This window comes from Tursiops truncatus, chromosome 12 (assembly GCF_011762595.2).
Source record: "Tursiops truncatus isolate mTurTru1 chromosome 12, mTurTru1.mat.Y, whole genome shotgun sequence".
NCBI lineage: Eukaryota > Metazoa > Chordata > Mammalia > Artiodactyla > Delphinidae > Tursiops > Tursiops truncatus.
This window is the reverse complement of record NC_047045.1, coordinates 60164927-60191396: the sequence shown is the minus strand read 5'-3', so window position 1 is coordinate 60191396 and position 26470 is coordinate 60164927. Positions and strand designations below refer to the sequence as shown.

Sequence of the window (26470 nt, the reverse complement as noted above, 5' to 3'; positions counted from 1 at the left end):
CTTAATCTATCTGCAAGAGTACTTGGTGCAGAGGTAGCCAAAAGCTACAAAATTTAAAGATTAAGATTAAGGTCTACGTGTGATGAAACCACAATCTTAAAATCTGCAAAATAGGGTCTCAATCTCTTTCTGCCCAATGTAAACATGGCCTTAGCGTACAGTAAAGAAATACAGGTTTATAGCTTGGAAAATAAAATCACATTTCCATAGCAAATGTTGTGATCAGTGTACAAAGCACCAATCTTTTGGGAGCCACTGAAGCCTCAGATGATGGATTATCGTGGACCAGCCTCTGGTTAGGAGCACTGCTTAGTAGCTGGATGGCAAGTTCCGCATTGTGACATTTTAAACACAGAACTGCAGGTGTAGACACCATTAAAACACTCCTAGATCTTGAAGTCTTAAATTTCCACAAGGGAAATCATGTCATACGAAATGACAGGAGAACCTGTATCGTGTTCCTAACATGGGCTACACACCAAGAAAAAAAAACATGCAAACACAACGATGACAGGCTCTCCTTGCAATGAATGAAGTCCATTGTGCAGTAATGGTACAGCCAGAAACTAAGGTACGCAGGTCTGTAATGGAGAGAGACTGGATGGATGTGTTAAGACAGAGAACCAGATACTATTTCACCGTTGTAACTTCAGTAACGCTGCCAAGATCTGGCTCACTTGTTCATTTATTTTATGATGATAGTCTAGGTAAAATTTTCATTGATTCACTTCTTTCCTTAGAAACCGTCTGGGGCATTCACCTTCCACTACTGATGACACTTCATTTTTGCAATGGCATTGGGAATAAATGCACTTAGCTTTATTTTAAGCCCTGTTCACCCAATGTGAATTTTAAGCCATGTTCATGCATATTTTAAGAAAGTTTGGGTGATATTTGCTTATGATTTTCATCAGAATATTTTCTTCTATACAACTTAGACGTATCAACGAGTCAGACTCCAAACAGTATAGGTCATCATGAATATGGCTCTTAGTTTTCTCCAGTAAAACTGTAGAAAGGGTACTCAAGGTTTCAACATACACTTCACTTTCTAAGTAAAGGTCCCACAATCTTTCCCAAACCTTCTGCTTCTGGTTGGATGCACCAATAGTTGCCTCATACAATTATTGGAATTATTAAGAACCCAAATAAAACACAAGCTTTCCTTTATTATTATTGTTTTCTTATTGCAACAAATACTCAGTTTCTTGCTGATGCATTATGAAGCTTTGATAGCTTGAATTTTAAATTTGGTCATCTTAAGAATGATCACAAAGGTTTTTGTTTTTCATTATCTACAGAGATTTTAACCAAAGTTACATTGTAACACACAAATGCTGTCTTGTCTTTAAGGCACAACACATCAGTATGAACATTCTGTTTGCCAAACTTAAAAAAAGAGACATGATTAGATTCCCATTTCCCCTCCCGCTACCCTCCCCGACAAATGAAAGAAAAATTGCATCCACTTCCAAAGTCAGCTGCTAATAAAGTCACAGTAAATTACTTTCATCAATAATTTACACAAATTACAGGTCTAGATAGGACTGTCCTTACACAGTCTGAGTGCATTCCAATTCAGATTTTCTGGGCTAGGTAGGCTAAAGTCAGATTCAAACCTCAGGGCTGAGAAGATCTCCCATTTTGAGGAATGTTGTTGAACCTTGTCAGACGGAGCCTGTGTTGGTGCTTTGCCAGGGTGAGAGCTCTTTGCTAAAGCTGTTACTTCCAGTTAGGACTCATTCGGTGTGTACCAGCAACCTCCACAGATTTTTTTTTTTAAACCATTAAAGTGTTGTAAATATAAGACCATAGAGCTTCCTTTCTGTAGCACTAAAGTTTAATTCCATTCAGCAATCTGAATTCTTCATTCTGGAATTCTCATTCCAAATATGATTTCATCCTTTAAGACAATTTATATGTGTAAAGCCAGAGGCATTGAATCACACATAAAAATTCAGTGTACTTGAAATATAAAAAAAAAAAACAAAAAACAAAAAAAAAACGGATCTCCAGCTAGAGAACACAGTTACAAATACTCTAATTCCAGTGCTTGATGTAGAGCCAAGAGGTCTGAATGACTTGATATCCTCCAAAAGGGCATATTGTGCTGTGTGGTTAAGAGAGGGAGGGATGGGAGAGAGAAGGGGAAGGGATGGAGAGAGAGCATAACTATTATCTCAGTGAAGCAGCGGTCCGCACAAGGAAGTGTAGTTCACCCAAGTTCAAGGGAGGGAGTTTAAGGGAGGGACGATCATATTTGAAGGTTTGGTAGCATCAATGTGGTATTGTCAAAATAATAGAGAAATAGATCTGAACTGGATTTTAATGATAATAAAAGAAAGGAATGAGATTTCTTAAGTAGTTTAATATTTATTTTGGAAAGTGTCATTACTAATCTCAGCATCCGGGAAAGCAAGCTGAGCGTCAAAATCCTACGTGGCTGGAGGAAAACAAATTTTACTTACTACGTCACTCCTTAAGGTCCATCTCTCAAAAAAAATGATAAACTTCCTAAATCCAAGGCTTTTTGTCGATTTGAGAGGAAGAGGGTGAATTCCTTTCTACATTAAAATATAATTTGAAGCTGGACTATATAAGGTAGAAGAAAATGTGGGGATGATCAAGTTTCTTACTTGTCTGGGGTAAGTAATAATTTAAGCCAGCAGAGTTGACCTGATTTATTTCCTTGGTGTGGGATTGAGGGAAAGCACTCCAGCATGCATGCTCAAGGGGGAGATATCACCCCCTTACGGGGACAAAAATGAGTTTTTGTGGGGAAAAAATTCTTAGATATTACAATGGTTTGTGGCTCTCCAAAGCTATACCAGTAATGGTATATGCGTGGTATTAAAATTTCATGAATGGTTGTAATTAGGAAAAAAAATGTCTAAAAATACTTCATTGTGGACAATAATGAAAAAAAGGAAATAATGCACTATAGCAATTAACAAAACCAAAACTTTATTTGTAAGTTTGGGCTGATCACATCTTGTAGACTATATATTTGCATGTAAAATGGAAATATATGTATATTATATGTAACATGGAAAAGACACTTTATTATAAAAATGAATAATTAAAATAATAATCTCTATTGTTATATAGTTTTTTACTGCCCAATATGGTAGCCACTAGCCCAATATGGTTATTGAGCTCTCAAAATGTGGCAAGTCCAGTTCAAAATACACACTGAATTTCGGAGACTTAGAATTGTTTTAAAAATGTAAATATCACATGAATAGTTTTTATACTTATTAGGTGTTTAGACAATAATATTTTGAGTATATTGGTATATCATTAGAACTAATTCTACCTGTCTCTCTTTTTAATTTTTTTTAAACACTGCTTCCAAAAAATTTAAAATTACAAATATGGCTCACAGCATATATTTCTATAGGGGAGTTCAGTTGTCAACTTTGAAATTTCTTCTTAGATTTACAAAACAAACTATGCTTTTGGGTCAAATTAAAGCACAAAATTCACCTAGAAGTAACTTTTTAAAAATTCAGCTCAGATCTATTTGTAATAGCAAAATAGTACTTTATATTTTTGCACATGCGATTACAGCTACATCCAAAGAAGAGCATGCATTCCGGATACTAGAGAAACCAACCACCTGTGTTTCAAAATAGAATTATAAGCCTTCACCATCACCAAAACTGTACCTACATAAACAACCATTTGGAAATAGCATTCTAACCAAGGTTCTTATCCACTTGGAGTCATGCCTTTTTCTCCTGAAGTTTTGGGTTTAAAGCCGAAGGTGTTAACAACTGGTATACCAAGTCTAGTTTTCACGCCACGCATAAATGGGGTTGACTTTATAAATTTTAATTTTCAAAGGCATATACCATTTCTGGTTTGGAAAAGCGAATTTGATTAGTCCTGACCTAGATGTGTGTGAATTTCACATAGGCTAAAAGACATGTAAAGTGCTTGCTATGGTGGCTGCACTGACTGCTCTTTGTTGTGTGTAATTATGGTGCCAATATGAAAAATTGAAACAACAAGGACTCGGGACACTGACAAACTCCAGAAGATATTTCAACTGTGTGCAACCGGAAGGATTTCAAGTGGTCGTCAGCTTGGGTCACTGACACTGCTAATTAAGACGGAGGGGCACTGTGGGAGGATGAGTCTGAAACAACTCTCTTAATGTTATGGAAAAGCATGGAATATTTCAAGTATGGCTTCCAACGCGTCACCAAACCTTCTAAAGTGGAAGCTCCTTCTTTTTCTCCATTTTGCTTGATTTGACTTGACCACAAACATAAATCGTATCTTTTACCTTTCTAGTATCACTATAAACTTTCCTAGGAAACTGTTTATGTTGTTTTTTTTCGGGGGGAGGGCGAGGGGGGACAGAAATCAGATAAACACTCCAGCACATGCAAGTGTTTAGTGAAGGCTTTATCAGATGATTATTTGAAATCTCCTCAGGATAATAAAGACAATATTCTTTCTATGTAAAACAATATATGCTGACATGTCATTATTCAACAATACTTATTCATCATTTTGCTTTGTTTTATAAATTATATCACTTTAATCCTGGCTAGATGATATTCTGCTATCAATCAGTGAAGGAAGCGGTAGATCTCAGTTGTGTTGGTCGATAGTCTGGTATCTGGGGCCAATCTTGATATCATTCTCCTTTTGATGCTGGACCAACCAGTTAATGGTTTTTTAATTGCCTTGATTTTTTCAGAAATATGGGCCAGATGAAAAGGCTGATTTAAATACCTAGGGCCTATGAGATCTTCTGAATATATTCAAAGCCAGCTGCTTGGCTTCAATCAAGTACCAATGACTCACCAAAACAAATAACACTCTTCTAGAAGATGTAAAGGACATTGCCTCTAAGTCTCTATAACAAGTTGGCACAAAAGGATTTGAATAATATATCCCACTCCAATAGCATTTATTAATTTCTCTAGTAAGTTTTCTTCTTCATCTATTAAAGCTACCCTCAGATTTATCATCATGGGGCACAATTACTACTAGGCACTCGCAAGGACCATATGGCATAGAGGATGGATGGGAAAAGGGTAAGAACTGAGCCACTCACATGGCTTTCTATGGAGCTCGTTAAGCGTCTTTAATCTTGTTGAACTTCATGTGCTCAAAAACGTTTTTTTTTCCCCCATCTTTCTTATATCTGTGTGTATTACACACACACACACACACACACACACACACACAAGCACACACACAAATAAATGTAACTAAATGTTCCTATATTTCCTATGAAGTTTCAGGCAAAAAAAATGCTAGACTCCAAATGGTTTATTTGAATGTAAGTACTGACCTTCTCATGCTCTTACTGCTTTGCATCTATAAATTTAAATCATTTGTCAAGCTGCCATTGGGCCAAACTACAGGAATGCAAACAGAAAAGCTTGCATTAGAAGTATCACACCAACATTGTTTGAAACAGGTTACCTTTTTTGCTGCCTGTTCTTCTTCTACACCATCCCCAATTACAACATATACTACTTTTCTGCCAAACCTTTGCATTATTCGTTCAAAGCAACTTTCTTTTCCTGGAAGATAAACAAGATAAAGTTCAGAGTGAAGTTACCTGGTTAGCGGCATGCTCCTCATCTCGGCCATCTCCAATCACAACATAAGTTATGTTAGTGCCAAATCTGGACACTATACGCTCAAAACAGCTTTCCTTGCCTGAAAAACAATGCACTGCTTATTCTTTCAGCCATTGCATTCATTAACCTAAAGATTCATAAAGTGTTAAGTTACTTTCTCTTGAACATCAATCACTTAAACTTGCTTGCAAACTCTGGGTTTATGAAATCAACAAATATGGTTGAATACTCTAAGTCTTTACTTAAGACAGATTATTAAATGAATGTATTTCACACTCCAAAAAAAGTCAGTAGGGCTAAGTATCTAATTGGAAAAAAAACTTATATCTCTTTTATATCTTTCAGTCCATTAAAAGGCTATAGGAACAACTTTACAAGCAACTATCAGTTTTTACATTTATTTGTGTAATTCTACATTTTATCTAGTTTGTTTTAATTAGTATAGACAAGTCAGCTAAAATTATTACTGTGAAAAACTGAAGGTTCACCTAGAACGAAAGAGGAAATACTAAGATATGGATTTATCTTGATAAACACTTCCTTTCTTCAAGTGGCTGGGAGCTAGTCTGCTCAGATTAATTGTACTAAGGGTGTTGTTTGCTTGGACCACAGCACTGGTGACACTAGTATCCTCTGATCGCACTATGGGAATAACACCACAGAATTTTTACATGTTCTTTGTTTTTACAACATTGGCATTATTCTCTGAATTTCATTCCCAGCATGTTCATTCAGTCATGGCTTCTTTTTCACTTTTTCTTACTCTGATAGTTCAGAACTCCAAAAAATACTAGCTTAAAGGGAAAAATAAAAATGATTTTTTTTTCAGATTAAAGATAAGGAACAATTTGGCCAGTAAGAAAGAATGTTGTCCTTACTAGAGGAAACGTTTATGCTTGTGTAAAACTACTTGATTTGTCAAAAAGCAAAATCGGGTTCGATGTATTAGTCCTGCTAGCATAAATACACTTATATAAAAAATGAATGGGATTGGTACCAGGGCTCTGAATGGCAGTGCTTAGGACAATGAGGAATTTACTTTACGAAAGCTTGCCTCTCTTTAACTATACTCCCCAAACAGCTGTAGCTGGGGGCTCTTTTTGCCTGTGCCAATATCAGAACTCTGCAAGGCCCAGGGCAGGTTATTTCTGGTAGGGGATTTTAGGATTCGGAACTCTTGTCCAGCCGCCAGAGCCTGTTTGTTGACCTTCAGGGCACATTGTACAACCCATCTATTTCCCCAGGCATTTCCTTGACAGCCAACAGAATACATGAGTTGTTTTCTTTTAACTCTTTCAAGATGGCAGAAGTTGATGAGCTTTTGTTTTTGAAAGTTTCTTAGAAGTCTTAGAGCCTGTGAAAGGTACTTAAAGTCAAAGATGGCTCCATAGATAGCTATGATCTAAATAAACAAGGCTGTAGTTCTTTGATTGCTACTGAACGTTTCTGGAAATGTGGATTTCCAGCCATTCATATGTTATGAATGCTCCAATTATGTTTTCTGGTTCACGAAACTTTTTTTCCCCTGGAATTAAGGTTACTCGTTCAATCCATCTGACACTCCCTTATAATGCCAAAACAGTACTTTTATCTTAGATCTAGATTATTGCATATGCAAGGATGTAATACCATATACCATGTTAGGTAAAATATTAAATACTATGGCTAAAGGTACTGTATATTATTTAGATAACATGTGCCATACTGAAATACAAATATAATATAAATGTATATGTATATATAAAGAGTCAGAGCTATCCAGATACCGAGTTCAGAATTTCATAGGCAACAGTTTTCATAAAGTTTGCACATGCTCAAAGAGTTGCAGGGGACTTTGCTATTTGAGCTCTACTCAAATTTGCTTGATATTCTTATAGCAAAATTGATGAAAGAGGGAATCATATGGAGACACACATTAAGAAAATCCCCCAAAACACAGATACGAACGTATTTCACACGGAGTTAGAAATAATTTTCTTACCTATTTTAGTTGCACTGTAAATATTCTCAATGGGAAAAGCACCTCCTAAACTATAGAGTAGAACCTTCGCAAGTGCTGGGATCAGCTGGGTTGTTGTTACCAAGACATTTACGCAGTTACTCCTAAGATGAGGAGGAAACAGGCATTTTTGTTTTCTAATACTAGATAACGTCTAACAGTACAAATTTTAAATTATCCTGCAGTCTTTCAATTCCATAATGAACAGTCCCTGATAACCTACCCTTTCAATATTCAACAGTTGTTTATGGTACCTATCACCTGGTAGGCGCAATGCCAGATGCCAGAAATACATCCCAAAATGAAGGAAGTGAAGGAAAATAAGTTTTCCCTCCTACCCAGATCACAAGGTAGACAGGGAGGGAGACAAGTAAATAGACCCCTGTGGATAAGAAATGTGTTCTATAACCAAGATCTCCTCAGGTCCCTGTGGAACCTCACAGGATACCTACCTCGGCCAGCGGCAATCATGGAAAGATTATTAAAGGGGGCATGGCTTACCTCTGAGTTTTACAAGTATGCACATCGGCAGTTTTCATAAAATTTGCACATATACAAAGAGTCACAAGGGGCTTTGTTATTTGAGGCAGGTAAGGTAGTTTTTAGGGTGATAGGACTCCATGTCCCAGAGTTTTTAGAGCCTGGGAAAGTAGAGGACACAGGAAGGGAGGAGGGGATGGGATGTGTAAGAGGAGTTTTTAGATTTTGTGCAAGAAACAGCCCAGAAAGTCCCAATCAAGGTACTGACAAATGGTGCATCCTGAAGAAGTAAAAAGAGAGAGGATTCTTATTTAGAACGGAAGGGATTGAGTTCCTGAATCTCCTTCTAACAACCAAGGGCAAACTGCATTTAATGGGCCTTGTTTTAATCCATCTACTACCCTTTGAGAGTGAGAATCTTCCACTCTGCAACTTACATCTGTTTCTTTCACAGTAGACAGGATGGGGGGTGAGGGTGCAGCCGGGAAGGTGAGATAAAGGAAACACCAAGAGAGGGGAGACTGTTAGCCTGAGCCAGGGAAAAGAATGGACTGTGGCCCTTCCTTCTGGATTACAGGGAAATTGAGCTGTCCCGCCTGGAGGGACTCAAACCACACACCTGAAACTGGGAATCAGAAGGCATATAGCTATGCACCTTTCTCTACTAGATATTTTTTATCGTGAGCCTTTAATACATATTTGTAAGGGCTGATACAATATTCTCTAGAATTCTGCAGACTGATTTTCAGAAAACTGGTCTCAAGGGCAACTTAGAAGGACAAGTTGAGTGCTAAATTCTTATAGGTATGTATATGTTTAGCCCCCAGTACTCTTCATATTATGGTTTATATTCTTTAGACATATCATGTGTAAAGAAGACTACAATTTATTTAAAAACAATTATAAAACCTTTATAATGATAGCCTTTTAAAACATTTTCATTTCTAAATTATCTCCATAGACTAAATGATGAGGTTATCAATTTATATGGGACAAAGAAACAAAGACTTCTAGAGGTAGAAGTTTAATAAGTATCATGAATACAATATTAAATTTTACTAATAAAAAAATAAAAAGCTAGAAAGTGACTTGCCTTTGATCAGACAAAACTTCCCCAAATAATGGCAGACTACTAAGAATAATACACAAACACATTACTGTATTGTGACACAAGGTTCTACATCATATTTCATCAAAATAAGATGTTATTCAATGTCATATATAGATGAGTGTTACAGAATGAAAACACGGTGGAATAAAAGATAGCACGGGCTTTTTAAATTTGGTTCTGAAATCTAATAAATAAATTACAAACATTGCATATATTTATATGCAATTTATAATGCATTGTAATTTTCAATTACAAACATTGCATACATTTATAAATTGCATATATAGACTTGTAAAATGCAGATGAATATAAAGAAGAAAATGAAAAGCACCAATTATTTAACCATCCAGAGATGATAACTGCTGTCCCCATTTTGTGCATTTATTTTCAGATTTTCAGTTTGCATGTAGGTTGTTTTCCCATTAGGACCATACTGTATGTGTAATCTTACATCTTACTCTTTTCATTTGTTTTTATCATGAGCCTACTTATATATGTCATATTGTCCATCATTCTCCCCCTCCAACAAAACATAATGTATGCAAACTACTCTATCTTGTGGCTGCACCACCATTTTTTAAAGTTAAGCTTAGTCACTTAGATGGTTTTGATTTCTCAGTATCATAAACAATGCTATCTTACATATAAACTTTTCCTATGCATATGATTATGGCCTTTGACTACATTCCTAGAAGAGGAATTACAGTCACAGGGTACACACTTTGCTACAGGCTCTGATATATAATTCAGCAGTGTTTGGTGTAAACATCTGCTTTTCTGACAGAGTTTGTGAAATTTACCAATAAGGTAACAGATGTGGATAACTTGGCAACTTTCATGGTACTTAAAACTTCAATGTATAATGATTTATTCCCCTTCATTTCCTTGTCATACATTTATTTATTTAGTTAGTTATTTATATCACATACCCGTGTGTTTAATAATAATCTATATATAATATACAATGGCTACACATAGATAATGTAATAATGTAACACATACAATGTAATGTAATACCCTTTGGTGTTTAACTATCTAGGAGACCTCTTTAAAAATAATGAAAGCACCTTCTACATTTTACACACGATCTTAGGGGCTGTTGTCCTCACATCCCAGCTTCCTTGCCCTTTGGTCTCCATGTCTCTGTGACTGCACAGAGCTCACAAGGCAGCAAGTCCCATTTTAAAACAGCTTTAATTGTCAGACAATTCTTCCCACATGGAGCCAGAACCTCCCTTCCCCGGCTTCCTACTCATCGGGACCAACTCTCTCCTTCATAGATGCAGAGAGGAATGTAATTTATTTCCAGCCCAGCATCTCAAGTAGTTGAAATTGGTAACCTTGTTCCATACACGGCTCTTCTTCAGATTAAACTCCTCGGTTCCTCCCTCTGACTGTTCCTTTTCTGTAGTTTCCACAGCCTAAACTCTTCTGGCCACTTTGCTGGACACAAGATGCTACAAATATGTCACAGCCCCTGCTGGAATGAGGTGCCCAGAACTGAGCAAAGTACTCTGTTCTGCTTCCCCAGCCTGACCCAGGAATCTACGGCCCCCTCCCCTCTCCATTTAGAGACTCTGCTATAAATGCAGTGGCTTGTCATGCCACGTGGTTAAAAGCCACGTGAGGGATTTGGGACACACTCGTTTACTTCCATGTTCTGATTAGACTCTCCTTTTACCCTGCTAAGGTTTCTCTGTATCTTGATTCAATCAGTCCAAATATTAGCTCTTCTCTGAATTTTGTGTTACCCACACATTTGCTAAGCATGATTTTATTTATTCATCCAACACAGAAATAAAACTAAGGAATAGGATAGAACAAAGATTCATTCCCACCCTACTAGCTATCATGTTCCGGATTTATATTATTAATTAGCATTTATGGCACATGGTACACAACTAGTTATGTCAATTCAGTTCTATTATCTACACTAACAAGTCAGCATTTCACCGTTTGAACTAAACAACACAAAGGTTACAAGTTTTTCAGGAGCTTTCTCTTGCTTTTTTTTGATGTGTTCAAATTACGTATATTCTCTATAATGGCATAAAAGACTTAAAAACATGCACTAATTGTATAAACAGTATCGTGTTTTTTGCCATCATCTTCTGTACTTTGTCACCAACAGAGTGCTTTTTCTAAATTTGAAAGTCAAATGACATTCCCATGGGGTTTGTCAGGGGTCATGAGGAGAGAACGGTAAAGAGATGGATCTCCCAGTTATTCTGAGAAGCAGCAACCCCCATCCTCCATCCCAAAACACACACACACACACACACACACACACACAGACACACACCACACACACACACACACACACACACACAGACACACACACAGACACACACACAGAGACACACACACAGACACACACACAGTCACACACTCACACAGACACACACACACACACATACAGACACACACACACAGACACACACACACACAGACACACACACACACACACACACACACACACACACACACACAGTGAATTTTAGGTCCCTTCAAACTCTAAAACAAATCTGGGAATTAAAACATTTTGATATATGCTATGCTATTAGAACTACATCTTCAATACAATAAATATAGAAACTGCAACAATACCGCTTACCTAGTACTAATAATTGATAAAGATTTAAGTGCATTTGTTAGCCAGGAGTCCGTCAGACCTTCAATCTCAGCCCTCAACTGCAGCCACGCATCTCTCTTGGCAGGGCCAAGAAGTCCTGCAACACAGAAAAGTAGGGCAGTGTCAAGAGATGAACATTTTTCTGGGATGCCTAGTTTGGTCTTCCTTCTGTCTGCTCCAGATGATTTTTATTCCCACCTATATCAAAAAGAGAGAGATTGATATCAACCCTGATCTTCCATTTCAGAATTGATTATCCACTGATTCATTCATTCCACAAACATTTATTGAACAACTTCTGCACATCACATTCTGGGCTAAAAATTAGGGATATAACAGTGAAAGAGTGGGTCCCAGTCTCTGCCCTCACTGATCCTAGAATCCGGCATGGTGGATGCCAATCACCTGAGGAGCTTTGAGAACTACTCCAGAAGACTGACAGGATAGGTCTGGAGAAGAAGTAGGGGTCTACCAGCCTAGGGATACAAACCTCAAATATTTTGGTTGTCTGAAAATGTTTAGTTTCTTAATAATCACAACCATTACCACTTGGAAACAGTAATAATGACATTATCGCATACAGCTATAGAGTTTTCTAGAATTTGTTTCTAATACTAGTGCTAAAGCTGTCAGAAATATGTTGTTTTGTACAAAGGAATTAAGAATTTTGTTTAAAATCCTGAAGCCTATGATATAGCTATAGACGATGGTTGAAAACTACATTGATGTTAGGATAAGAAAAGAAGTAGGCATACTAATTTTATTGAAAAACCTGTTGCTTTCATGAGGAAACAAGATCATGTAAAGCTATTAAAAAATAAAGTTCCTTAGTTAAATCATATTTCAGAATATTAAGAGTTCATTTATAGGCGGATAACTTTTTTTAAAAAAAATAAATTAATTAATTAATTTTTGGCTCTGTTGGGTCTTCGTTGCTGTGCACGGGCTTTTCTCTAGTTGTGGCGAGTGGGGGCTACTGTTTATTGTGGTGAACAGGCTTCTCATTGCGGTGACTTCTCTTGCTGTGGAGCATGGGATCTAGGAGCGAGGGCTTCAGTAGTTGTGGCACGCGGGATTCAGTAGTTGTGGCATGCGAGCTTCAGTAGTTGTGACTTGCGGGCTCTAGATTGTAGGCTCAGTAGTTGTGGCGCATGGGCTTAGTTGCTCCACGGCATGTGGGATCTTCCCAGACCGGGGCTCGAAACCATGTCCCCTACATGGGCAGGCGGATTCTTAACCACTACGCCACCAGGAGAGTCCTTGGTGGACAAATTTTTAAACCAAAATTTATAGTTTCTACTGAGCCTCATTTGTCATTATTTCAATAAAGAGATGTTAACATATCACAAAAAATGGATTAATATCTCATTGTTTAAACTTTTTACGCTATACGATTATTTACTAGTAATCTTGTTAATTTTAAAATAATTTTAATAATACCCTTTAAGAGGGAAATAATGACATGCCTGAATGATAAAAATTAATTCAGATTCCCCAAAGGGATATTTATCTTAAAGTTAAAGTTATTACCCTCAACTGCTTTTAAATAGAATACCTATTTATTTGATTTTACAGAAGTGTCTTGTATAGAGTGTTAGGGTGAATTAGGAAACCTAAGTTGCCTGCCTAAACGCATGGGCAGGTTAGTAGCCTGCAGGAGACTATTTCTCATTTGGAAATAAAGATCTTCCATATCTAAGCTCCGGTTTGGTTCTAACATTATTACTGTCTATGGTTCTACATGTTTTGGTTCTCTTGTAGTTACTGAACATCTATTGAGCATCTATTATGTGCTTCAAGCTAGCTAGGCACTGGGATACAAGGCCAATAGACACACAGCCAACCTTAAGATGTGTATGGTGTAGTATATACCTTATAGATGAAAACTTTATTTACTATATTGTATTCTATGACATACATGTAAATATACACATGTATAGCATGCAAAATATATATTTAGCTGTCTTATTTCAATTTTAGATTCTGGTTTATACTCCTCAACCATCCCTCTTTTCTTTAAAAAGAGAAACAAACAAAAAGCCCTGAGAGAAGAATGTTAAGTGACCTCATAACTAATCCTACGATCTTGTTGCCCTAAAACTGATCCTAATAATAAAGACGATCAAGGTTTATTGTGCCAAGAAGCACATCCAGGATCTAAGTTTTGAGGTCACAGGTTTTGATATCACCTGTAATATATGAATGAGTACAAAATGGTTTAGATACTACCTACAGAGTATTTGAATTTATAAAAACCATGATATAGTTAACACTATACATGGCAAAGATATACTGTCAGATAATATGCAGTTTTTGACAGGATAAAGTTAACTTGTTGAAGTCTTCAAAATGACATAAAGCACAGTTTGCATTTATTTTTGATAGCATTCCAGAAAGGTAATGATTGCTAACAACTCTGCTTCACTGACTAGGGCTCTTATGTTTAGACAGATTTTCTTTCCACAGCCTGTATCAGTTCCTTTGTCTGGTTTTCACTGAGAGCGTCCCAGCTGAGGAAGGGCAAAATAAATGTCCTGCTATTAATCTTTTTTTAAAAATTTAATTTATTTTTTTATACAGCAGGTTCTTATTAGTTATCCATTTTATACACATCAGTGCATACATGTCAATCCCAATCTCCCAATTCATCCCCCCCGCCCCGCTTTCCCCCCTTGGTGTCCATACGTTTGTTCTCTACATCTGTGTCTCTATTTCTGCCCTGCAATTAATCTTGACCAAACATCTGGGCACAAAGAATTCCCAATTCCTTTGACAGTGCTGCACCTTTTATTTTGCAGTTAGATTTTTTTTCCCCCACTAACTCTAAGAAATTAAAATTTCTGGCTCACTGTCGTCCAGCATGAGCTCTTGGTAATTTATCTTACAGAAGGATAGTCCCTAATATGAAACTTGAAACTACAGTTTAAATTGTACCTCTATCTGCAGTACCTTTATTAAATTGTAAAAGCCACACATACCTCCCACATTGTTCTTGTAGGTGTTGTATAATTCTTTTACTCTTCTGTAACGAAAAGCCAACTTCCTCATCCAGTCAACCCCTCCTCTTACACCTGTTGGCAAACAAAGGTTTGCACTACTTGCAGCTGCATGGAAGCCATCAGTTGCAAAACTGTAGGTACTGCAACACCCAAAATACATTAAAAAGAAATAAAAGAAATAATTACATGTGCAAAACTTCACAGCTGAATTTCTGTAGGAAAGAGCATACTGAAAGGCATGGCTTACCTTAAGTCTTGCCCATTATCATCAGAGGAAACATCATCTATGTGAACTTGATCACACTCCTGTTAAAAACATTGGAAGAGTCGTTTTTCAAAGGATGCTTGTCACCATGTTTGAAGCTTTTTCCATCTTTCCACCTGCTCAGCCCATGGCCAGAAGAGGGCAGCATTTGCCCACCCATCCCGCCCTCTCATGCTGGGAAATGGCACCGTTTCTACTCTGTAAGATCTAAATCCAGAAGAGGACCTTAAAAGGGGCCTGAAAACATATGGCATGTGAGTTTCTTCAGAGCAAATACAAAAATAATTTTAATCTTAAAATTATTGATAAGGAATTCTCTTGAATCTTTACAATAATCACTGGTGATCACTTTCGGCCATTTCCGTTAAGCATACTTAAGTATGAAAGCAAAGCTAATCTGAAGATACTCAAAACTTGTTTGGGCTGAACACCTCAGTGGTTACTATTATTTATTATCTTTGGAGCAGCAACAGAGGGGCTTGATGATTATGGTGTTCTGTTAAATTTCTATGACTTCCTTTTTGCTGGGCCAGTGACACCATGAAAAGAATCATGCTAATGTTGTTTTAAAAGTCCTGGTCTTTCAACCAGCAAAAAGCTAATAACTATAGAAGCTGACACTTTTTGTGGTTGTTTTAAGTCTTTCAACTGAAAAGAATACTGAAAGTAAAAGGGAGTAATGAAGATTTACCAACTCCAATGTGCTACAAATTCAAAGGAAAATAAACTTTAGGTACATACGCCCACATACTTGACCTAAGTTATAGTGTACTCAGAACAAATGGTGACTTTTCTAGAAAAGAATTCATTTCTTCTTTGCTGTTCTAAGAGTCCTTTTCTATCTTCAAATAATCGGCATAGTTCCAGTGAAATAGTACATGATGTGAAGGTGGAATTTCGGTAGGGCGTTTCAATAACTAGTTTACTAACCTCAGAGTAAATATGGTTTAGCCCTTTGGGCCTCATTTTTTCCCCTCAGATAATTACAGTCAAACTCACAGAGTCTGATTATATATATTAAGTGTTCATCATTCAAAATCAATTCTGAAAAATCATTAAATTTGAAAATAAGATGCCATACTAAAGACTTTTCAGCTACTATTTATAATCATTATAGGACTTGGAAGTATCTGATGGTGAAATATTTAATATTTTATCTCTAGCTTTCCACACTGAGTATATTAGATCTTGTTGCAGTCTGAGGATAAATTAGTTGGCTCAGGTTTCTTTTAAAATATAAAACTTAGTGAGTAGCTCAATCAATACAATTTTAGTACATAACTTGAAAATCCAGGTAAACTAATTTTAAAGGTTCATATTATGTACATAAATTATAGGTTTAGTAATTTTTGAATAAATATATTCGTAAGGAAGGAAGGGCCTCAAAAAGTTCATCTGACTGGAAGCTCCCTGAGGGGGGTGTTTGGGTCTCCCAGATATGCTATACCCACACTTAAGGCACTCTCTGGCAAGAAGTAATCACTCAACACTTCTTTGTTTGAATGAATGGCAGAACTCTAAACAAATGTAGTTCATGACAGAATTACCACAATCATTTAAATTGTCTAACATAAGGTTAGGTGATAAAAATAACAATATTCTAGATGGTAAGGACTGTAAGAAGATATTTATATTAAGATTGGAGGGGAAGGCAAGAGAACAGAGTACGGGCTGAGGCTGCAGGAGAGGCATTTAGAGAGGTTCTTCCCCATTTTGACTGAGTGTTTGTTGAAAGGAGCACAGCCCAAACTTTAACCAAAGAAGGTATTATGCTTCCAGAAAATTCTCAGGGAAAAGTACTGCAGGCAACCGTAGTAGCTCTTGGATTGGGTTCTAAAGGAAAGGGTGAAGAGATTTAACTAGTTAGTATGAAAGTTGAAAATAAAAGTTCTTCCAGAATACTGAGGCAGCAAAGTAGTTCTCGAAGACAAGGATTATTTCTTGAGTTGGTGACGTTCTTGGTAAGGATGAAGACCAAATTAAACCACTACTGAAACAGGATCATGCGAAGCTGCTGATTCCACTGAGGTTCTGAAATCTTTTATCATGTAAACAATTTCCATAATTTTATAATAAACTAATGATATTAAAAAAGGGGGATCTTATGAATTACAAGTCATTTCTATATTTAATATCCTCCCATCTAATTTTTATAGAAATTCCTCTGACATTTCAAGTATTAACTCATATGATTAATTTGTACATTTTGCCCCCAAATTTACTTTTTACTCCTGAGGACATCAGTATATCAAACTTATTGGACCGTGAGTTCCATATTTGAAGTTATATTTGAGGTTTTTCCAAATGGAACTTCTCTTTAAATTTATGCCTAGTTAACTATGCTTGTTGACTCTGGACCATTGCCCAAGGATTACAGTCCAGTGAAAGAAACCTGAACTTCAATCACTTACATTTTTAGAAAAATCTAAATAATTGTTCTTCAATTAGTGTTCACTCAGAGGAACTTTATAAGAAACATTTTGACAAAACACAAAATAGTAAAAACAGTGTCATGCTTTGGCTTTAACAAACTTCAGTGAAAGAACTCAAACATTTGGAATAATTCTGGCACTAATCATAAATTCTTTAATTTTGTCTTATAAGGTGACCGCAAAGTTGTCACTGATCTGTATCAGTTATAATCCACAGCAGTCTTCTCTCACTTTTGTTAGCCCAAACTCCCTGGTGCCTTCTCTTCTGGAAGTTATTTTAACTGAAATAACATTTTATTTAAACAGAGAGTATTCACTTCTTAGGGACAGTGGTGTGAGCATTTGCCTTCTCTGCAGTTGCACAGGATGTAGTGAAGTATCTGTTAAGAGGATTTAAATTTGTATCTTTTAAGGAATTATGTGTGAGCAGCTGCTACTACATATGTTGCAGTATCTATTGAAGGATTTGAGTCTCAAATTAGATTTTTAGGTTAAGAAAAGGAACCCTGAGAGATTAAATACACAAGGGGAAATCACATAATAGGCTAACGATGAAGTTACTCTCCTGAGGAATTCTCTTTGTCAGTAGAAGCAGACATAGCTTAATACCAGTTACGAAGCTCATGACAATCTTTGCTTATAAGAGGTTTACTGAAATAAAAAACTGGGAGAAAGTAAAGTTTCAAAATCAGATACAGAAGTATAGTGGATATGTATGTAACTGTACTGAATGATCTTGAAAGCTATTGTTTAGATTTTATTACTTTTACTGTTTGTTTATCTCACCTAAGTTAGTATAAACCTCTGAGTTTCCTTGGGCACCCGGATGTGTGTGCACGTGGGTGTGTGCACATCTGAGAACTCAATTTCTATGCAGAGACCAAATCATTTCATTGACCTAGTACATTATTGTTGGATACTAAGTTTTAGTGTTTGAGTAAAATGGAATTTTTATCACATTCTAAAGCACAACTAAAAAGCTATAATCATAGACGAGAAAGTCAATACCAATATTTTCTCAGTTGCTATTTCTACCTGAGATCCTGTTGGGTATTTGAAAGATATATTTTCTATAGTATCAAATCCAAAATAAAAATTCTTAAAGCACCATAGCTGACCACATGTTTCTGATATGCCAATATTCACGTCAAACTTGCTAAAGGTATATTCAAATTCATCATCATCAATATAAAGTTATATTCAAATTCATCATATGTTCTCACTTTAGTGTTCTGTTAGAAGTTGGATGGTAAATTTATTCCATCTGGCTTCTAATGTGCCACTAAGAACCTAGAGTCATTTATTTCTAGTAAAAATAATAAATGAAATGAAATAAAACTGTAAAACTTGGATAAAACCATATCAAACTTCTTTTTTGTGTGTTTTACAGGCTTGAGAGGAGTAATAATCTTAGAATTCTTTTTAGAATGAGACTCGTCCATTTTACCCAACAGAAAAATCAACCTAAAAAGTTATCACCATATATGTATAAAAAATTCAAGTTCCCAAAAGATTAAAGTGTGTTTCCTATTATTGTATATATATAAAATAATTCTATACAGTAGACAGTAATAAGTAGTAAGGTTAATTTAAATCAGGTTTTAGAGAGGTGATTATTACTTCTTATTATCTAAAAGTGGAAGACTTGCCCAAGAATACTGATCTTTCATAGTGTCTCTTGAAGAAAAAAAAAAACCTCTTTAAACAGAATTTAAATTTTATTATCCAGTAAAAACAGTGACTCACTGCAGAGAGAACAAGAAAAAAAATGCGATTACACAGGTTTCCAACACATATGTTTATGGGATATACTGAACAACACATCTTTTACTCATGCCTCAGATGTAACTAAAACTGGGTTTAAGACCTTGTCAATTGAAAAAAAAACTTATTCAAAGCACTAACTTGGCTTACTTTCCTTGCACACGTCTGTTAATTTCAGCATGGTATGGGGACAGGGTATGTGTTCTGGAGACAGACAAACTCCAGGCTTTCAAATCCCAGTTCTATCAGTTAGCAGGTAGCCTTAGAAATGATTTTTATGCTGGTGAGCCCTACAGTTTCTTCTCTACAACAATAATGTGATAAACATATTTATTCCAAAAGTTTGTTAATTAATTAATGGAAAGCCCAATATAAAATGTCAAACACAAGGAGCAGATTCAGTAATAATAATCCCCATCTTCACTCATAATGTGATTATAGATAAACACTTTAATTTCATTGTGAAATCATGGGATAAAAAATCAATTTGAATGGGTCATTTAAAAAAAGAAAGAGAAATCTATTTCAGCATAGTTGTTCTTGACAGAGAGAAACTTCTGTCCAGTGCCCAAGTTACTCGGTTATTTCAGATTTTATCATCTGAATGCCTAATAACTCAGATCGTTAGCACTCCTATTATATACCTTATTACAGTACTTATTTAGCTACCCTGAGGCTATTTTTTCTTGGGTTCTTTTAGTTTGTTGTTTTTGCTTTTACTTTCTCTTCATCTGAGGTTGGAAATGGAAAGATGAATTAAGGAAAAAAGAGAAAATAAGTGCAATCAAACCAGTCAGAAGTGCTATGTAAATAGCTCTTGCATGGTTTTATCCAGAAGGGGAAGAAATAGGGAATGATAATGTCTAGAATTAGGTTTCAGATTATCTATATTTACAAAACAGAAGTAGATTCACGGATGTAGAGAACAAACTTACGGTTACCAGAGGATAAGGGCGGGGAGGGATAAACTGGGAGATTGGGACTGACATATACACACTACTATGTATAAAATAGATAACTAATAAGAACCTGCTGTATAGCACAGGGAACTCTACTCAATACTCTGTAATGACCTATATGGAAAAGAATCTAAAAAAGAGTGGATATATGTATAAGTATAACTGACCACCTTGGTGTACACCTGAAACTAACACAACATTGTAAATCAACTATACTCCAATAAAAAAATTTTAAAAATTAATGATCCACGCTAGAACCAGGAACGGTATCTGTGACTAACTACTGTGCAGTGATTAACCTAAATTGCATCCTTGTTAGTAACCTGGAAAAGCTAATGCTGATACAAAGATGGAATGAATTGTGGCTGAGACACCAAAAGGACCAGGAGTAGTGGACAGGGGTGTATGGTATGAGACATCAAAGCAGACCTTTTTGGAGACACTTTTTGTTCTAAATATGCACCAGTAAATATGTATCATTCATTAACACAATTTCGCTTTTGTTTATATTTGCATATACAATGTCTTCCCTTGACAGGAACTTTACTGTTCTCTTGAGCTAAATTTCTATCTTTCTGGTTTTCGTGAGGTTATCTGCATATATAGAAACCATATAAGAGTTTTAATAGTTTGATACAACTATTCTTAGCTCTGTAATTCTTACCTCTAAATCATTAAAAAATAAATGTGTATCAGCAAGATTAAAAATCATCTCCTCCATTCGGAGTCCAAGGGTTACAGCCATGGGGGGATCCTGAAAAGGAAATGCACATATAATGAAGTAAATTTTCAGTAACCACAGTTATTATTAAAATTATCTTAAGTGCATATGCCTGTAGGGGGTAAGGAGGCGGAGACTGTTTGGGTTTTTTTTTTTTTTTTTTTTTGCGGTACGCAGGCCTCTCACTGTTGTGGCCTCTCCCATTGCGGAGCACAGGCTCCGGACGCGCAGGCTCAGCGGCCATGGCTCACGGGCCCAGCCGCTCCGCGGCATGCGGGATCTTCCCGGACCGGGGCACGAACCCGTGTCCCCTGCATCGGCAGGCGGACTCTCAACCACTGCACCACCAGGCAAGCCCTGTTTGGGTTTTTAACCTAAGATGCAAAAGATTTCCCAATTATCAGAAAAGGTGCCTTTCTAAAGGGTTATCTACAACATATTAACTATACTGCTACATCTGTGAATTTACAGAACTTTATATGCACAGAAAAATGACTGAGATACATTTTCACATAAAGCTATACATTCATGAGAGGAGGAGGAAGGAAGCAAGCTAGTTCACAGGACCCAGTTTACATATACTCCATGGAAAGTCCTTTGGAGAAAGGTACTTGGATGGGACACTGAAGAATGGAGCAGATCTGTTACAAAGAGAAAAGGACGTCCTTTTAAGAATGACAACAAATAAGTAGAAAAGAGAGAAAAGCAGGTCTATTGGATGTTTGTAGGACGAGAGCAGACGATATCGTCTGGAGGTGGGATAGAAAGAGCTGGCAGAGCAGCTCTAACTTCATTATTAATTGTATTTTGATCAACAGGCAATATTTATCTGAATATGTGTAGAGTCTGATCTAACCTGCATTTGACTAGGGATGAAGAGGGAAGGGTGGAGTATGGCGAAAGGAACATTAATTGAGTAAATATAATATAGAAATGTATAAAAATAAAATATATACATCTAGAAGTCTAATGAAAGTAAGGGGATTAGTAAAAAGTCAAAGTGACTTAATTTTTCTTTATAGAAACTAAGAGATTACACAGCAGCAAGGAGTTGAGAATGAAGACCAGAGTTGGTACTTTATCACAGTTAATTACAGTTGAAAGCCTGGAAGAGAGAGGTGTAAGACTTTATTTTTAAAAGTAAGACCTTTATTTTAGGGCTAGGGAAATAAGTCATGCACAAACCTTGTGTTTAAAATGATCAGAGTTGGAATATCTCTAAAGGAGAACAGCTCTGGATGTGACTCTGGAGATGAGAAAAGAGGAAACCTGGAAGGGACAAATCCTCAGAATTTGAGACCAGAATGGGTGTTGGCAGGGAGAAGAAAATGGTTTCAAATAAGGCTGACAGATCTAGACGGATACTATTGGTTTTGGCTGAGAAGTTATTTTGGAAGACCATAGAGGGTGATTTGGGTTGAGTGGCTGGGCCAGGAGCCAGACTGTAGGGATGTGAGGAGAGAGAACCAAACTTGTGTTTTCAATGTTCTAATAAATGGCGTTTCAAGAAATGTATTTAAACTTGGGGAAATGTAATGCTAACGTTACTTCAATTTATGATAAGAATATGCAACCCAGGTCAGGTCAAGCAGTATTCATAAACACCCCCTAACTTCCTCGACTTTGCAAGAAGAAGACCCTCTTTATGCCACACCTATACTGCAACAATCAATTTTTTCCCTCTGTACTTCCATAATGCTTTGAGGGGGGAAACCTTAGAGTGTAACCATGTTTGAAGTGAATGTCAGCCTCTTATTCTGTAGTGATGAAAACCTACAGAATAGGAACTGAGTGCTGAGAAGGAGAGAGAGGAGAAGGTCACAGAGATGTTGAGCAAAGCTAAGACTTGATGTGGGAGAAGATGAGAGGACAATCATAGTATGCTGGGTGTCAACATAATTTTCCAACTGTTTACGTCTCTTTCTTGGAGATTTCTGTGGATTTCATAGCTAGACGTTCTCTCTTCTCAAAAACAGAGACTCATGGTTCACATATTTTTTAAATTTTTATTATTTATTTTTTTTGCAGTATGCGGGCCTCTCACTGCTGTGGCCTCTCCCGCTGCGGAGCACAGGCTCCGGACGCGCAGGCCCAGCGGCCATGGCTCACGGGCCCAGCCGCTCCGCGGCATGTAGGATCTTCCCGGACCGGGGCACGAACCCGTGTCCCCTGCATCGGCAGGCGGACTCTCAACCACTGCGCCACCAGGAAGCCCTGGTTCACATATTTGATGGCATCTCGGTGTTATGTCCTCCAGTCAGTATGACTCTATGCTAGATTCATCTGTATTCCAGTGACAGGATCATTTGGAGCAACATACCCAAAGATCAAATAAATTCCATTTTATCCAACAAGTATTCATTCAAGAATGAAAACAAAAATATGAAGTGCCCATTGTGTGTCTCAAGGAGCTTCAAAACTCAGAGGGATCTCTTGCTCTGTTTCCTTCAAATATAAAATTCTTTTTTCTTATTTCTTTTTGTTGTTGTTTATGTTTTTGTTGCTGTTGCTGAAAGAAAATCTCTGGAGGTAAAAAAATTAAAAAATATACATGTGTCTTCTTCCTGTAAAAAATTCCTATTTCTAGACTCCCTCTCTCTTTGTTATGGGGGTGGGGGGTTTGAATAGGCTGAGGACACAGAAAACTTGTAAATATTCCATCTAGTCATGGAACCATGAACAAAAAGCCTACAGAAATATCAGGAAAAATCAAATGTAATTATAGCATGAAAACATGTAATTCCATTAGTGATGCTCTATGCTTTTGAGGAATGTTCACTGATGCAAGACAATAAAACTGAGCTCCACAGGACTCTGTTATGTTTCTGATGATTACTGCCCTAAAGATATATATTTCAGATGGGGGTTCAGAAATGTCTTCTATAAAAGGTTTTCCTTCTTGAGACTAGATTGGTTAAAGTCTTATCGTACGATATGCCAATTTTTCTTTTTCAAGTTTTAGATAAAATTCTTCAATTTCTTATGTTCAATGCCTCACATTCTTTGTATTTACAGATCAGATTTACGGGATGGGAGAAAACGTACTGTTTCTTTTTGATTGTTACTTTCACCGATGCCACGCTTCTGTAGCACGTAACTCTCTATGCTACCTAAGCAGTGATCAAGAATTCTCTAACAAAGAAGCATAGCGTATGACATGATGAAAACTGTTTTTGAGCACCCCACTGGAATGCAACCCCACGGCAAAGGAAGAGCAGTTATCTGTTTCTCGAGCTCCGGAGATTCCACATCACACAGGCTCCTAGAGCCAGGACTTAGTAAGCATTTTGGCAAAACTTCATTGGTTAACTGGGGAAGTTTCAGTTTGAGGTTTGCCTGAGTGTGAACTGGCTGTATTTTGCTAAGGCCTGTTGAAAGGGAGGTGTTTTGTCACCTATGCCGAAGGCTTGACACAGAACGGCTAGGAAGAGCCACGCCACAAGCCAAGGAGAGCTGTGCTTGTAAGAGGTGCTGATCTTGTTTCTAAGAGAACATCAGGTGAGGGCTTACTTTCAAATATCCGGTTTTACTTTTTTTCTTTTTCCAGTTTACTAAGTCACTGGGATAGCTAATTCTAAGTAAGCAAGATTCCAGCACCCCATTTTCCAGCTAAAGAACCCCCAGATGTAAGAATCCAAGAAAGATGGGCAGGAAGTTGGTGGGTGTCGCTGTCATGTTGGACACCCTCTCCCTTGCAGAGCACTGGGCAGGAGCTGCCGCAGCCTGCAATCCCACGGCTTTATCAGGCATTTGAGAATTAAACATACTCCTGGATTGAAGCCAACTTTTATACAGAGATGTTTGCTCGTTTTCATTAGTGTTTGTAGAATTATGGGCACCTTATGAATCAAGGGTTACTGCCTTTCCTCAGTTTAACTGTAGTGAGTGTTGAGTTTAGGGTCTGCAATGAAGTGACAGTGAAAACTTGGATAGAGGGGGAAAGTGGGATAATAAAGTGAGTAACAGGGTTTTGTGGTAGCTGTGATACGTATTATACACGCATAACAGTTCCAATCGGTTCAAAGTGTCTACAGCAGAGTTTCCTATGGGGCAAACTGAACCTCTGCCAATTTAAATTGACTCTGTGTAGCGTTCTACGAAAATACTGAAACGATTCCCAAGACATTTGTTGGAGAGAGAGAGACAGACAAGAGATACAGAGACAGAGGGGAGATGAAGAAAATGAGTAGCTCTTGGCCCTTAACTGTGTGCTTTTCAGCCGGATGTGATCAGTGTATAACCAAGTCAGGATCAAGGACAGCACTTCTCTATATCAAAATACTAACGCCTATTAGCGTGTAAGCGCAGAGCGTAAATTGGAGCCAGACAGTCTGTCTATGGGCCTCTGCCCTGCACTGGGCCATCAGCTGGAATTCCTCCTCTAGGGACACACTGTAAAAATATTTCAGGAGAGGCAGCAATTATGTATTTTTAAAGAAATGGGGGACTTTTTTTTAAGAACTCAAGCTCTTGGAACAGTTACTCCCTTGGGACCTGAATCATATTTGTGGACACGTGCACACAGAGGCAGAAGATGTGCAAATTCATTACAGGAAAAGAAAGACAAACTAGCTCCACGAACCAAGGTGGAAATAGCTAGTGGGTTTGTTAGAATACCTAAACTCTTAATCAGCGACAAGAAATGCCATGACATTCAGTCATGAATCAGAAGGGAAATTTTACAATTGAGTTGTTTGTCTGTAATGGACAGGCAGTGGGCTTAAGCATTCTCAGGGGGAACTGGAGAAGGGTTTTAGGAACTTTCATGTATTTATTGAGTGTCTACTATGTGTCAGACATGATCAAATTCTGGGCAGAGAGCAGAAAATTAAATAAGCAAACTCCCTGCCCTTATGGGGTTTATACTATTACTGGATGGGCCCTCTGATGAATACATGGACAAAAAACAAGGAAATATGTAGTATTCTAGGTGGTGAAAAAAAATCAGTCAGCAGACACAGAAGGCTATGGGGATGGGTGGTGATGGCTTATTGAAAGGAAGTGAAGGGAAAGCCTTTCTTAGGAGGTGATAGTGGAGGATAAGAGACCTGAGAAAAGGGAGGGGACTAGCCATGCACAGCCATGGCGATAGGGAACATACACAGAGGCGACAGTGAGAAAAATGTGTACGGGAGAGTGTGAGGCACAGTGACCCATGTGAGAGACGTGAAATGGACCAAGGATTTTAAGAAAGAGGGAGTGATTAACTGGGTCAAATACAAGTGAGAGAGACACCAGGAAGATAAACCATGAATTTGGCAAGAAGGTCATTTCTCAGATTTGAAGAGAGTTGTAGGACTGGCAAGTGAGGGAAGAGCGGAGAAAGAGAGCAGTGACTGGAAAACGGCTCAAGAGGCTTTTCTGGTGATGGGACTATTACGATATGTAAAAGAGTGATGGGAATAATCCAGAAAAGTGGGACACTGGGGATTCAGGAATGAAAGAGGTCTTTTTGGGAGGAGATTCACTGGGTAAGTGAGAGGGCCTGGATCCAGGGCATGA

The 26470-nt window shown here is 37.3% G+C and overlaps 1 protein-coding gene and 1 pseudogene across 3 annotated transcripts in view; one reads left to right on the top strand and one right to left on the bottom strand.

Annotated features, from left to right (window-relative positions):
* Positions 1 to 1467: 1467 nt before the first annotated feature.
* EYA4 (EYA transcriptional coactivator and phosphatase 4) overlaps positions 1468 to 26470 on the bottom strand; it is a 60002-nt gene continuing 34999 nt past the window's right edge. For all 3 annotated transcript variants that reach the window (XM_073789882.1, XM_073789883.1, XM_019951439.3), the window contains exons 9-15: positions 20912 to 21001; positions 15075 to 15133; positions 14807 to 14967; positions 11811 to 11925; positions 7588 to 7709; positions 5446 to 5546; positions 1468 to 2110 (exon numbers count right to left, since the gene is read on the bottom strand). In XM_073789882.1, the coding sequence (XP_073645983.1) occupies positions 2030 to 2110; positions 5446 to 5546; positions 7588 to 7709; positions 11811 to 11925; positions 14807 to 14967; positions 15075 to 15133; positions 20912 to 21001 (729 nt within the window). In that variant the 3' untranslated portion in view covers positions 1468 to 2029. The remainder of the gene's footprint in view (positions 2111 to 5445; positions 5547 to 7587; positions 7710 to 11810; positions 11926 to 14806; positions 14968 to 15074; positions 15134 to 20911; positions 21002 to 26470) is intronic.
* Positions 15181 to 17127, top strand: LOC109552779 (10 kDa heat shock protein, mitochondrial pseudogene; annotated as a pseudogene).